At 45.0% G+C, this 14,758-nt stretch overlaps 1 protein-coding gene across 1 annotated transcript in view; it reads left to right on the top strand.

The window, feature by feature from the left end:
* The first annotated feature begins 532 nt into the window (after positions 1–532).
* Positions 533–14,758, top strand: part of LOC308151696 (endonuclease V-like) — a 51,844-nt gene continuing 37,618 nt past the window's right edge. The window contains exons 1-5 of the mRNA XM_080524614.1: positions 533–615; positions 1,619–1,790; positions 2,067–2,201; positions 6,862–6,901; positions 10,232–10,344. Of these exons, the coding sequence (XP_080380740.1) occupies positions 572–615; positions 1,619–1,790; positions 2,067–2,201; positions 6,862–6,901; positions 10,232–10,344 (504 nt within the window). The 5' untranslated portion in view covers positions 533–571. The remainder of the gene's footprint in view (positions 616–1,618; positions 1,791–2,066; positions 2,202–6,861; positions 6,902–10,231; positions 10,345–14,758) is intronic.

The following is a 14,758-nucleotide window of genomic DNA, read 5'->3' as shown; positions in this document are numbered from 1 at the left end:
CATGTGATGGAATCATAATAAATAGACACATAATAGTTTCAACACGTGAGGTAGGGTTCTTGTTGTTGATCGTAATGATGATGATGATGATGAAGACTGTATGTAGGAACAGGTTACCTACAAATCCCATTCGGCATAATGTATTTGACTTGCCTGACCTATAATTAATCATCTTTTGGTATAAATATAAATCTGATTGTTTGTATCTGTGCTCAGGGCTTTATCGAGCAACAGTCTGAGATTAGGTAGAATTAGTGTCCACTAGGTGGCGACAATCAACCAGAAATGAATCAAGGCCAACACACTGAAACATGCAAATGCTGTGTACATTGCAGTGATACACGCGCAATTATATACGTAAACAAATACACTCCTAGATGCTCATTGTGTCTGAAAAGACACATATATTTGAATGAATTTGTTAATTATAACTTTGTACATTATAAATAAATTTAAAAACGTGCCACTTTTTGCGACGCACCTAGCTCCGCCCCCACGATGAAACGTCAGCACTAGATACACGGAAGAGATTCACAAACAAACTTTGAGCTCCTGCTCTTTAACTAAACAAATGTCAGTGAAACCCGAAGAAGAATTGGTCAAGCAATGGGAAAGGTCAGACATGTTTCTTTCCATTCATAGGGATATGCATTTAGTGCAATAACTGTCAGGTTGTACGGTTTTTGGAGCGAGCAAACTAGTGCTAGAGAAGGAGGACGTGTTAGTGTTGACAGGTCCCAATACTGTCTCGTGATCTGACTGACAGTTTCCAACAATCACCTCATATAAGTGCCTCTCCTGCCCCTCAATGGTGTAAATGAATTCACTAGCTAGTAGATGAAATAGTTATTCATCTATTCAATATATTTGCCCGAAAATGGCCTTGTGTGTATCTAATGCTGGCGACCAATACAGATATAAATACCAATTCATCCAAAACTACGACAAAATGGTGATATTCACTCAAGGGAGAATCGTGACCGTGGGTTGCAACTTGCAGCCCGCCCCTAGTTCCATGGTCAGTGGGATGGGGACGACCCAACTCTGAAGTCACCTTGAAGCTGAGATTTAAAACGGTAAGGGTTAAGGTTAGGATAAGTGTATGGGCTAAGGTTAAATTAAGGTTAGGGTTTAGGCTATGGTCGTCCCAAGCATCCTACTTAGCATCTACCCTAGTCCCTAGACAACATTAAGGTGTAGCTGGACAGAAGCAGTCCTTTGAGACCTTATTCCACTCCACATAAACAGTAGGCTACAGGAGTGTGGTGGTATAAGGTCAGTATCATCCTGATATTCTACCATACATCTTATGTGGTATCTTATCAAATTATATCTTATATAAAGGATAATAAATAGGTCAACATGTAGCAGTATTTAGGCTATAACATTGATAATCAGTAATCTACCTGTTTATTGGCTGTTGATAAGGCTGTGTGGAGCTCATCTGGCCTTGTTATTCATAAACTTTATTCATGAGTCATTGTGGTTAATGTTTTATATCGCTGATAAACGTAGGGTTATTATAGGTCTTGTATCATAGTAGTGTCATTATGGTAACCTATAGTTTGGTATAATTCATAATTGGTATGTTATGGTATGGTATCCTATCCCTGTGTAGTGAGCAGGCCAGCCTGAGACAGCAGGTGGTGGAGGAGGACACAGAGGACTGGCAGAGGAGTCCAGACTTCCCTGGCCTGGAGAGGGTCGGAGGAGTGGACCTGTCCTTCATCAAAGGAGATGACGTCAACGCCTGCGCCCAGCTAGTGGTTCTCAGCTACCCTGACCTGGAGGTATAACAGTCGCTCAACCCCCCCCAAAGAATCTTGTTAAGTTATTGTTTTGTTAGAGCTACAGGGCCATCCTTAGTTTTGCAGTTTGCAGCTCAGACTAACTCGATGATAGCCAGGTTATTTGTTGCTATATCCTATGACCATTTAGTTCATGAATATTGTTTTATTAGAAAGATTTCAATTAATCATTTACATTTAGAAAAAGTAGAGTTGTCTCATATATCTGTTCTTCCTCAAACTTTTCAAATTGTGTGTGTGTGTCAATCCGGCCCCTAGTTGCTGTATGAAGACAGTCAGATGGTGACCCTGACTGCCCCCTACATCGCTGGCTTCCTGGCCTTCAGAGAAACCCCCTACCTCCTGGAGGCTCTGCAGCGCCTGGAGAAGACCCAGCCCAGCCTGCTGCCTCAGGTCACTCACACACACACACACACACATGCACACACACACCCACACCCACACACACAAACACGCACACACACACACACACACACACACACACACACACACACACACACACACACGCACACACACACCTCTGCACGTACGCACACACACACACACACACACACCAGGGTTTCCGTTAGAAAAATTTGCCGTCGGACATCGTGTCCGGGAAGAATTCGATTTACCGGACAAACGTGATATATTCCGGTCATCATATTAAAATATAATAAAAATTTTTTTTTTAAAAATCATATTTCTTTTTTTCAAATCTAATATAGCTGTTTGTCGCGGTGATTACTGTTGTGAAGCGGCCTATATATGCCATTTAATGTCTATTTCTCATCCGATACGATTAGATGCGAGCTATATAATATATAATAATATAACATGATTTGACGCATGCGCGCTATGCCATGCGTCAAATCCAGCGCTGAACGGGCGCCTCACTGGGAACTGAACAGACAGCATCGATCAATGAACGGACTCCACATTACGTTAACTGAAGTTTGTTAAATTGTTTGGGATTAATGTGAGTTTTCTATTTTCTCTTTCCAGTTTTACCCTTTTTTTTAAATCAATAAAATAACCAGGTCTCGCTGGTTGGGAAGGCATTTCGTTTAGCTCGGGAGTATGACAATGGGGAGAACATAACTGTTTATTGAGAAACAATTGATAGGCAGTCTGGGATACGTATATAAAGAAATACCACAATGTCTAGATGTATAACATTTTATTGAACAGTAACAGTGCAAGCATGTAGGCTTCTGGCGTGACACGGCTAGCCTAATTTCCGTTCATATGCCTTTTATCAGATAAAATAAAATAGAATAAAACTCTTTGAAAATAAATAGGCTTTAAATTAACTTGCAATGCGTATAGGCTAATTTCCGTTCGATGTTACAGCCTAGGCTATGCCTTTTCTCAGATAGATAGGGGATAGCCCTGTAAGCTCATACGGGTCTGTATGTCGTCCTGAAGACCGGCTGTTAGATCATATCGCTGAAGTTTGTCTCCATCTTAGTGTAAATGTTGTCCGTTTTGTTTGTTATCCTTGTTATTGTGCGATAAAGTTAAAGCGCTCCGCTTCGGGACACCATTTTCAGCTGAGCACCAAACACACACACACACACACACTCGTGTAACACTGCCCGAGAGAGAAGGACCCGCCCCCTTTAGTTAGCCTATAGCCTATAGGCTAACTAAAGGGGGCGGGTCCTTCTCTCTCGGGCAGTGTTCTGTGTGTGTGTTTGGTGCTCAGCTGAAAATGGTTAGAGGGAATTATTTTCACCGGACATTTATGTCCGACGAGTTTTCAACTTGTCGGACTTCCACTAATTTTACCGGACAAAGACCGGTAATTACCGGTTAACGGAAACCCTGACACACACACACACACACATATAAACACACACACACACACACACACACCACTTTTGTCTCTCCCTTTCTGTCTGAAGTCTAAAGTACACAGAATACCTCATAGTCTCACTTTCACAGGGACAGGGAACTGTTGCAACTTTTTTGCTACTAAAAGCCTGTTGGGTAGCTTCAATTGCACAAGTGAGCTTGGAGCATTGAAACTGTGAGCTTTTTTCTCCCATAGATCTAACCTCAGGGTTATACAACCTAATGTGTTATTAATGCTTTTCTTTTCAGCCATCCGATACCTTCTTATTCTCTAACCCACTGGGTGCCACTATAAATCAGCTCTCCTCCGTCCTCCTCTATCACACTCCCCTGTGTTAGTCATAGCCACACACACACACGCATGCACACACACACACACGCACGCACACACCACACACACAGTCTGACAGACACACACACACACACACACACACACACACTCACAGATTTATCTCTGGCATTTACCCATAGACAGACCCAGTCACTGCTTCTTAATCTACAGCTTCTCAATTGATTTCTCTGTGTGCCTGGAGAATCTCCTCTTACTGCGGCAAGGCTGTTGTCACACACCCAATATCAGTCTTATAGACTTCTACCTTACTGACTCTTACTGGGATGAAACTGTCTGCTAGTTTGGCCGGTGTATAGAGGTTGGTCCATCTCTCACCTGTGTGCCAACCTGTCTCACTCTCACCTGTCTGCCAACCTGTCTCACTCTCACCTGTCTGCCAACCTGTCTCACTCTCACCTGTCTGCCAACCTGTCTCACTCTCACCTGTCTGCCAACCTGTCTCACTCTCACCTGTCTGCCAACCTGTCTCACTCTCACCTGTCTGCCAACCTGTCTCACTCTCACCTGTCTGCCAACCTGTCTCACTCTCACCTGTCTGCCAACCTGTCTCACTCTCACCTGTCTGCCAACCTGTCTCACTCTCACCTGTCTGCCAACCTGTCTCACTCTCACCTGTCTGCCAACCTGTCTCACTCTCACCTGTCTGCCAACCTGTCTCACTCTCACCTGTCTGCCAACCTGTCTCACTCTCACCTGTCTGCCAACCTGTCTCACTCTCACCTGTCTGCCAACCTGTCTCACTCTCACCTGTCTGCCAACCTGTCTCACTCTCACCTGTCTGCCAACCTGTCTCACTCTCACCTGTCTGCCAACCTGTCTCACTCTCACCTGTCTGCCAACCTGTCCATCTCTCACCTGTCTGCCAACCTGTCTCACTCTCACCTGTCTGCCAACCTGTCTCACTCTCACCTGTCTGCCAACCTGTCTCACTCTCACCTGTCTGCCAACCTGTCCATCTCTCACCTGTCTGCCAACCTGTCTCACTCTCACCTGTCTGCCAACCTGTCTCACTCTCACCTGTCTGCCAACCTGTCTCACTCTCACCTGTCTGCCAACCTGTCTCACTCTCACCTGTCTGCCAACCTGTCTCACTCTCACCTGTCTGCCAACCTGTCTCACTCTCACCTGTCTGCCAACCTGTCTCACTCAACTGTCTGCCAACCTGTCTCACTCTCACCTGTCTGCCAACCTGTCTCACTCTCACCTGTCTGCCAACCTGTCTCACTCTCACCTGTCTGCCAACCTGTCTCACTCTCACCTGTCTGCCAACCTGTCTCACTCTCACCTGTCTGCCAACCTGTCTCACTCTCACCTGTCTGCCAACCTGTCTCACTCTCAACTGTCTGCCAACCTGTCTCACTCTCACCTGTCTGCCAACCTGTCCATCTCTCACCTGTCTGCCAACCTGTCTCACTCTCACCTGTCTGCCAACCTGTCTCACTCTCACCTGTCTGCCAACCTGTCTCACTCTCACCTGTCTGCCAACCTGTCTCACTCTCACCTGTCTGCCAACCTGTCTCACTCTCACCTGTCTGCCAACCTGTCTCACTCTCACCTGTCTGCCAACCTGTCTCACTCTCACCTGTCTGCCAACCTGTCCATCTCTCACCTGTCTGCCAACCTGTCTCACTCTCACCTGTCTGCCAACCTGTCTCACTCTCACCTGTCTGCCAACCTGTCTCACTCTCACCTGTCTGCCAACCTGTCTCACTCTCACCTGTCTGCCAACCTTTCTCACTCTCACCTGTCTGCCAACCTGTCTCACTCTCACCTGTCTGCCAACCTGTCTCACTCTCACCTGTCTGCCAACCTGTCTCACTCAACTGTCTGCCAACCTGTCTCACTCAACTGTCTGCCAACCTGTCTCACTCTCACCTGTCTGCCAACCTGTCTCACTCTCACCTGTCTGCCAACCTGTCTCACTCTCACCTGTCTGCCAACCTGTCTCACTCTCACCTGTCTGCCAACCTGTCTCACTCTCACCTGTCTGCCAACCTGTCTCACTCTCACCTGTCTGCCAACCTGTCTCACTCTCAACTGTCTGCCAACCTGTCTCACTCTCACCTGTCTGCCAACCTGTCTCACTCTCACCTGTCTGCCAACCTGTCTCACTCTCACCTGTCTGCCAACCTGTCTCACTCTCACCTGTCTGCCAACCTGTCTCACTCTCACCTGTCTGCCAACCTGTCTCATTAATATATGCCATTTAGCAGACGCTTTTATCCAAAGCGACTTACATTGCAGTGAGCGCATACATTTTTCAGTATATATGGTTGTTACACACCCGAAGGTAGTAACAAATAAGGGAGTCCACACATGTGTTTAAATGATACAATTAAAGTTTTATTTAAGTAAAGGAACCAAAATAAACTAAATAACATGTATATGATTATGGATAAGAGTCAGTAGTGTATGCCATGAGTGAATGGTTGTATAATGTATGTTGTATGTGTAAGAGGTGTATGGACGTATGTAGTGTAGAACTGAAAGGCCCCAAAACCAGGTACCCAGAGACCTTACCAACAAACCCCAAAGGAACCCAAATCATAAGGAAGGAAGAGAGAGAGCACTGAGGACACCCATCTCATATATATATATCCCCAGCTCCCCAAACCCAGGTGACACCACTCAACCTAACGACCCACCCACTCTGCCCAGGCTCCAGCCACAGCCAATATGCAGGCAGAGTGGGAGGCGTCACAATGGTCCCAGGGGGAATCAAACCCACAACCTAAGCGTTGTCAGCGCCATGCTCCACCGGCTGAGCCACAGAGGAGCTCATTCTCACCTGTCTGCCAACTTGTCTCACTCTCACCTGTCTGCCAACCTGTCTCACTCTCACCTGTCTGCCCTCCGCTCCAACAGGTGGTCCTGGTGGACGGCAACGGTCTGTTCCACTACAGAGGTGAGGCAGACCAGCCTGCTGTCTGTCGGTGCGTGTGTGTGTGTCTGTTTGTCTGTCTGTCTGTCTGTGTGTGTCTGTCTGTCTGTCTGTATCTGTGTGTGTGGTGGATGGGAATGGTCTGTTCCACTACATCAGTGAGTCCGTCCGTGTGTCTGTCTGTGTTTGTGGTGGATGGGCACGATGTGTTCCACTACATCAGTGAGTCTGCCTTGCTATTGAGATAGAAAGAGACTGGACAGATACAGCATCAGCGTGCTTGATTTAAAGGCTCAAGCCAACATTGTAATGACATTATCTCCAGAGGGGAAAGGAAATGCCAAATCATACTAACAGAATTATCATTATTGTCTCTGGGAAATCATCATAGCAATTATTCATCCATTTCATAAAAGCACAGGAAGTAATCATCTTAATGACATGATCTCTACGCAAGTAATTGCACTCCTACAGTAGGTTTACATTGGACCCTAGGAAGAGTAGCTATTGCGGTGGTAAACAGCTAATGGGTAGGCACATTAACAAATAAACATTAGTTTTCCCCTACGGCATTGTTCAATGTGCATTATTATTTCCTCTCCTTGCTTGTGCCCTGTATGTGTGTCGCAATTATCCTTTTTATTGCTGGAAGTATACAGGGTGTGGCCATGACCATTAGTGTGTGGTAATGTCCATTAGTGTGTGGTAATGTCCATGTGTGTGTGGTAATGTCCATGTGTGTGTGGTAATGTACATGTGTGTGTGGTAATGTCCATGTGTGAGTGGCCATGTCCATGAGTCGTGGTAATGTCCATGTGTGTGTGATAATGTCCATGTGTGTGTGGTAATGTCCACATGTGTGTGTGATAATGTCCACATGTGTGTGTGTGATAATGTCCATGTGTGTGTCTGTGGTAATGTCCATGTTAGTGTGGTAATGTCCACATGTGTGTGTGATAATAATAATAATAATAATAATTATTATTATTCATTAAATTGATATAGCGCTTTTCCGAGGCTCAAAGACGCTGATGTCCATGTATGTGTGGTAATGTCCACATGTGTGTGGTAATGTCCATGTGTGTGTGGTAATGTCCATGTGTGTGTGGTACTGTCCACATGTGTGTGTGATAATGTCCACATGTGTGTGGTAATGTCCATGTATGTGTGGTAATGTCCACATGTGTGTGGTAATGTCCATGTGTGTGTGGTAATGTCCATGTGTGTGTGGTAATGTCCACATGTGTGTGGTAATGTCCACATGTGTGTGGTAATGTCCATGTATGTGTGGTAATGTCCACATGTGTGTGGTAATGTCCATGTATGTGTGGTAATGTCCACATGTGTGTGGTAATGTCCATGTGTGTGTGGTAATGTCCATGTGTGTGTGGTAATGTCCATGTGTGTGTGGTAATGTCCACATGTGTGTGGTAATGTCCATGTGTGTGGTAATGTCCACATGTGTGTGGTAATGTCCACATGTGTGTGGTAATGTCCATGTGTGTGGTAATGTCCACATGTGTGTGGTAATGTCCATGTGTGTGTGGTAATGTCCACATGTGTGTGGTAATGTCCACATGTGTGTGTGTGATAATGTCCATGTGTGTGTCTGTGGTAATGTCCATGTTAGTGTGGTAATGTCCACATGTGTGTGTGATAATAATAATAATAATAATTATTATTATTATTCATTAAATTGATATAGCGCTTTTCCGAGGCTCAAAGACGCTGATGTCCATGTATGTGTGGTAATGTCCACATGTGTGTGGTAATGTCCATGTGTGTGTGGTAATGTCCATGTGTGTGTGGTACTGTCCACATGTGTGTGTGATAATGTCCACATGTGTGTGGTAATGTCCATGTATGTGTGGTAATGTCCACATGTGTGTGGTAATGTCCATGTGTGTGTGGTAATGTCCATGTGTGTGTGGTAATGTCCACATGTGTGTGGTAATGTCCACATGTGTGTGGTAATGTCCATGTATGTGTGGTAATGTCCACATGTGTGTGGTAATGTCCATGTATGTGTGGTAATGTCCACATGTGTGTGGTAATGTCCATGTGTGTGTGGTAATGTCCATGTGTGTGTGGTAATGTCCATGTGTGTGTGGTAATGTCCACATGTGTGTGGTAATGTCCATGTGTGTGGTAATGTCCACATGTGTGTGGTAATGTCCACATGTGTGTGGTAATGTCCATGTGTGTGGTAATGTCCACATGTGTGTGGTAATGTCCATGTGTGTGTGGTAATGTCCACATGTGTGTGGTAATGTCCACATGTGTGTGTGTGATAATGTCCATGTGTGTGTCTGTGGTAATGTCCATGTTAGTGTGGTAATGTCCACATGTGTGTGTGATAATAATAATAATAATAATAATTATTATTATTCATTAAATTGATATAGCGCTTTTCCGAGGCTCAAAGACGCTGATGTCCATGTATGTGTGGTAATGTCCACATGTGTGTGGTAATGTCCATGTGTGTGTGGTAATGTCCATGTGTGTGTGGTACTGTCCACATGTGTGTGTGATAATGTCCACATGTGTGTGGTAATGTCCATGTATGTGTGGTAATGTCCACATGTGTGTGGTAATGTCCATGTGTGTGTGGTAATGTCCATGTGTGTGTGGTAATGTCCACATGTGTGTGGTAATGTCCACATGTGTGTGGTAATGTCCATGTATGTGTGGTAATGTCCACATGTGTGTGGTAATGTCCATGTATGTGTGGTAATGTCCACATGTGTGTGGTAATGTCCATGTGTGTGTGGTAATGTCCATGTGTGTGTGGTAATGTCCATGTGTGTGTGGTAATGTCCACATGTGTGTGGTAATGTCCATGTGTGTGGTAATGTCCACATGTGTGTGGTAATGTCCACATGTGTGTGGTAATGTCCATGTGTGTGGTAATGTCCACATGTGTGTGGTAATGTCCATGTGTGTGTGGTAATGTCCATGTGTGTGGTAATGTCCACATGTGTGTGGTAATGTCCATGTGTGTGTGGTAATGTCCATGTGTGTGGTAATGTCCACATGTGTGTGGTAATGTCCATGTGTGTGTGGTAATGTCCATGTGTGTGTGGTAATGTCCATGTGTGTGTGGTAATGTCCACATGTGTGTGGTAATGTCCATGTGTGTGGTAATGTCCATGTGTGTGTGGTAATGTCCATGTGTGTGTGGTAATGTCCATGTGTGTGTGGTAATGTCCACATGTGTGTGGTAATGTCCATGTGTGTGGTAATGTCCACATGTGTGTGGTAATGTCCACATGTGTGTGGTAATGTCCATGTGTGTGTGATAATGTCCATGAGTGTGTATTTGTGCCCATATGTGTGTGGTTGTCCTCTGTGCAGAGTTTGGCATGGCCTGTCACCTGGGAGTGCTGTCTGGGATCCCCTGTGTGGGCGTGGCCAAGAACCTGCTGCAGGTGCAGGGCGTGGCCAAGAGTGAGGAGCACCAGTCACAGGTTGGAGAACACGCACATAAACAGCCCTGCCTCCTTTACACATCAAACACCCACACATAGTAGAGCGGCTTAGCACAATAATTGTGCACTTTTTGAAGAAAGCATGACATTTCTACCATAGTTAGTACATACCATAAGGTTTATTTTCAGATGTGGAGGGAAGTCAGATTTGACCCCAGAGGCCCGGGAGAGGTCGAATTCAAGATGGCCGCCAGTCCACCGTGTCTAATGTTAAAACATGCTTAATTTTGGAACCAAACAGAGTAGAAAAACACTTTAGGTGTCCTTTCCAACTAAGTTAGGTATGCCCATTCATTTGGTGATACCTTTGAGATTGCCAGAATTCAAGAAAATGCAATTAAGTCAAAGTCAAGGTCAGATTACATTGAAATTACATGATTACATGAAACTTTGCTTCCATTTTTGACACTATTGTTATGGTTAGTGTAGAGGAGTAGTACACACTATGCAGACATAGGCAGGCAAAGGATGCAAAAAGGTGCTTAATTTCCAAAACAAAATTGTACACAGAACTCAAAGTACACAGAACTAACAAACTAACGACAAACCGACGAAAGACAAGGGAAGACATGAGGGGATATAAGGGAAGACATGAGGGGATATAAGGGAAGACATGAGGGGATATAAGGGAGGACATGAGGGGATATAAGGGAGGACATGAGGGGATATAAGGGAGGACATGAGGGGATATAAGGGAGGACATGAGGGGATATAAGGGAGGACATGAGGGGATATAAGGGAGGACATGAGGGGATATAAGGGAGGACACGAGGGGATATAAGGGAGGACACGAGGGGATATAAGGGAGGACATGAGGGGATATAAGGGAGGACATGAGGGGATATAAGGGAGGACATGAGGGGATATAAGGGAGGACACAAGGGGATATAAGGGAGGACATGAGGGGATATAAGGGAGGACACGAGGGGATATAAAGACAAGGGAAGACATAAGGGGATATAAGGGAAGACATGAGGGGAACAAAAGCACAGATCAGTGCACTTAAGTGCAACTTTGGCACACTTGCACCATCCAGTGCACCCTGTCTCACAGCGACAGCGGATTAACTCATGGCACGATTTTGATGCTTCAGGGAGAGTCGTCCAGAGCGGCTGCCACCCAGTTCTTTCCTTTGTCCAGCCCCAGTCAGATGGCTCTGGCATCTCTGGATCCAGGACCAGTACCTGGTTCCAACAGTTGGCCTTGTAGCAAGTGCGCTTGAAGTGCTCTTTGAGGGCTGCCTGGGTTGGAGGAATGTTCTCTAAAGTTCTGGACTTCTGTGTGAAGAGCTGTTTCCTGGCATCATTCACCTCCGTGCTCTCACTGGTTCGGTCATCAGCACCACAAATTGTTCTAGCAGTAACTTTGATTCTTCACTGACCTCACTTGGCATGCACAGGAGTTCATGGAAAGCATCATTGACCTCTGGGAAAGACTTCCAAGTCTCCCAGGCAGTCTTCTTTCCTCGGCCAGCGAATGCAGAGACAGTGTCACACCCAGTGAAATCGTGAAAGACTGTTAGAGTCTGGCACTGTGTAGGATTCATTGTGGCAACCATTTGGTGAACAGCTATGTACCATAAGCTTGACCCGACACCAAAGGCAACCCACAGCTCATCAGGAGCTATTTTGCTGAATGAAGCCACAGCCAGTACCACCACATCAGTATCAACGGTACGTATGGTCACCTTCTTACAACCTTTCTGCACAGCATCTGCCACATGCAGAAGTAGACGAGTGTCGCCCTCGTCTTGCGAACATGGGGCAAGGCAGGCCAAGCATGACTCAGCAGGAGAGCAGAAGACTCCAGTTCCATCTGTTGCATACAGTTCCTTGCCCTGTGCTAGAGGTAGATGAACAGCTTTGCGTGACAGATAAGAAAACAACTCGGTTTTGTTCTCATTGCATCGAAGGAAGTCCATCCAGTTCTTAGGCATCACAGTAGGAGGAGCCACCCTTTTCCTGCTGCCCTTTCCCCTCTTCTGTCTGGACGAGGCTTTCAGGCTGGCAGGTAGGTATACATCCCAGACAAGGTTGACTTGGGTGTTTTTCTGAAGTTGAGCAGAGATGTATGGTGCAAACACTGTTTCTCCATACTCTTGAAATGTTCTTGATGTGCTAGGATTTAGCATTTGAACCACAGCTGCACCATCGAGAATTACTGCATCAGCCACAGGCACACTATTGTCTTCGAGCAGATCTGACTCCAGGCAGCGAAGTAGATCTGCTTTAACCCCAAAGTTTTCCTCCAGTTGACAGAGCTGGTGGGGCTGCCTGGTTTTCATGGGAGAAGAAATGTTGGATGTCTCCATCTCGTGTTTGACAGGAGATGTACAGCCTTGAAAAGAGACCACAGTCACTCTTCAGTACTGCAAGTTGTCCCTTGTCTTTTGACCTTATCTTGACAGGTGGCCTACTGAACAGTGGCAACTTGTTCTTTGGAAGTGTTTGCGTGACAGGTGTTGTCCAATCAAAAATGTATTTACTACAACATTTCGGTACTATGACTCTTATTCTGAAACTTGCTTTGAAACCAGTAATGAAAAGACTAATAACAGACCTACACTAGTTTATCTAGCAGAATTATTTTGATCAGCGCTGCCATAGCTAGCTAGCAAACTCATTCCCGGCTATAATCAAATTCAATGTCTTTGCATGTTACAGTTAGGAACTAAGGCTTTACTCAAGTGTACTAATATTGTCTGTTCATAGTAAGTCAGTTTACTTGTTATATTTACCTGTTGATATTTAGTCAGAAGTGCTCTCTGTCTCGTGCATACTGCACTATCACGGAGTGTACTGACTTCTACTCTGGCGTTAGCTGATAACGCTGTGCTTAGCAGGAATAAATAAAATAACCACACATCCCAGTAAATAATAACTAATAACTGAATAATGCAGGGCAATAAAAAAATATTTTTTCATAAATACAGAGTTCATAAATAAAAGAGAACAACTAATTGTGTTTTCTGAGGTAAAGTTTTACATAGACCTTGACCTAAATGCATTTTCTTGAATCCTGGCAATCTCAAAAGTATCACCAAATGAATAGGCATCCTTAACTTAGTTGGAAAGGACACCTAAAGTGTTTTTCTACTCTGTTTGGTTCTAAAATTAAGCGTGTTTGAACATTAGACACAGGGCCTGGCGGCCATCTTGAATTTGACCTCTCCCGGGCCTCTGGGGTCAAATCTGACTTCCCTCCACATCTGAAAATAAACCTTATGGTATGTACTAACTATGGTAGAAATGTCATGCTTTCTTCAAAAAGTGCACAATTCCTCATAATATGAGGCAGCCGCTGTACTAACACACAATAATGTCAACATACGCCATTTAGCTGACATTGCAGTGAGTGCATACATTTTCAGTATATATGGCCCCAAGGGGAATCGAACCCACAACCTAAGCGTTGTCAGCGCCACGCTCCCCCAGCAGAGCCAGGAGGACCACATGCACAGACAGGTCTTTCATCAGTGAAGCTTTAGATGATGTTCACCTTGGGCCTTCAGCTGCGCTCCACCGTTGTTTAATGAAACATGAGAGCAACGCCGTCTTCTGTACTTTGATCACTTTCTGTTTGAAGGTGTAACTCCACCTCCGAGGAATTGTGTGTGTGTGTGTGTGTGTGTGTGTGTGTGTGTGCGTGACGGTGTGTATTTGGAGTGTGTGCATTCGCAACCTCACTTCAACATATCTGGCAGGTAGACAGCGTGTTCGGCTGCTGCTGTGTGTAATTGGGTGTTGCCCACCGACGTCTGATCAATGCCACATGAGTCCTCTCTAGGTCTCCCAGCAGCTCTCACCTGTTAAAAAGGTTAGGAATACCAATGAATAGTGGAACATCAAAGGTACCGCCATCAAACACCGCCATAGACATCCAAAACATCAAATGTTTCATGTGACAAGCTACACTCTGTCAAGTATTTTTACATTGTGTCGCGATAGAGTGGTAGTGGGACAATAACGTTTTTTGGAATCCGAATCCGAATATCTGGTGTCACAACCGCTTTCACTGGATTAAACTAGATTACAGACTACGGAGATTGGGAATACACATATCAATTAAACCAACTGATGTTATACAAATATTTATATATACCGGTATGTATTTGTATAATATCACTTGGTTTCATATCAAATATAAGCCACCATTAGCCATGTGAAGTAACATCAAACACATAAAAAGACATTCTAGGGACATTTTTTGGGGCTTATGGTGTGAGTTGTCATGGTGACAGACGGTGTCACAGTGAGTTGGGGAATAATGTCAAAAGGATACCCAGTGTGTGTGTGTGTGTGTGTGTGTGTGTGTGTGTGTGTGTGTGTGTGTGTTTGTGTGCGTGTGTGTGTCTCAGAGAACTCGTAATGAATGGATTTGCCCATTCAAACAG

The sequence above is a fragment of the Nansenia antarctica genome (assembly GCF_963989245.1).
Source record: "Nansenia antarctica genome assembly, chromosome: 2".
NCBI classification, from domain to species: domain Eukaryota; kingdom Metazoa; phylum Chordata; class Actinopteri; order Argentiniformes; family Microstomatidae; genus Nansenia; species Nansenia antarctica.
The sequence above is the reverse complement of the archived record's forward strand: the minus strand, read 5'-3'. Positions and strand labels throughout refer to the sequence as shown.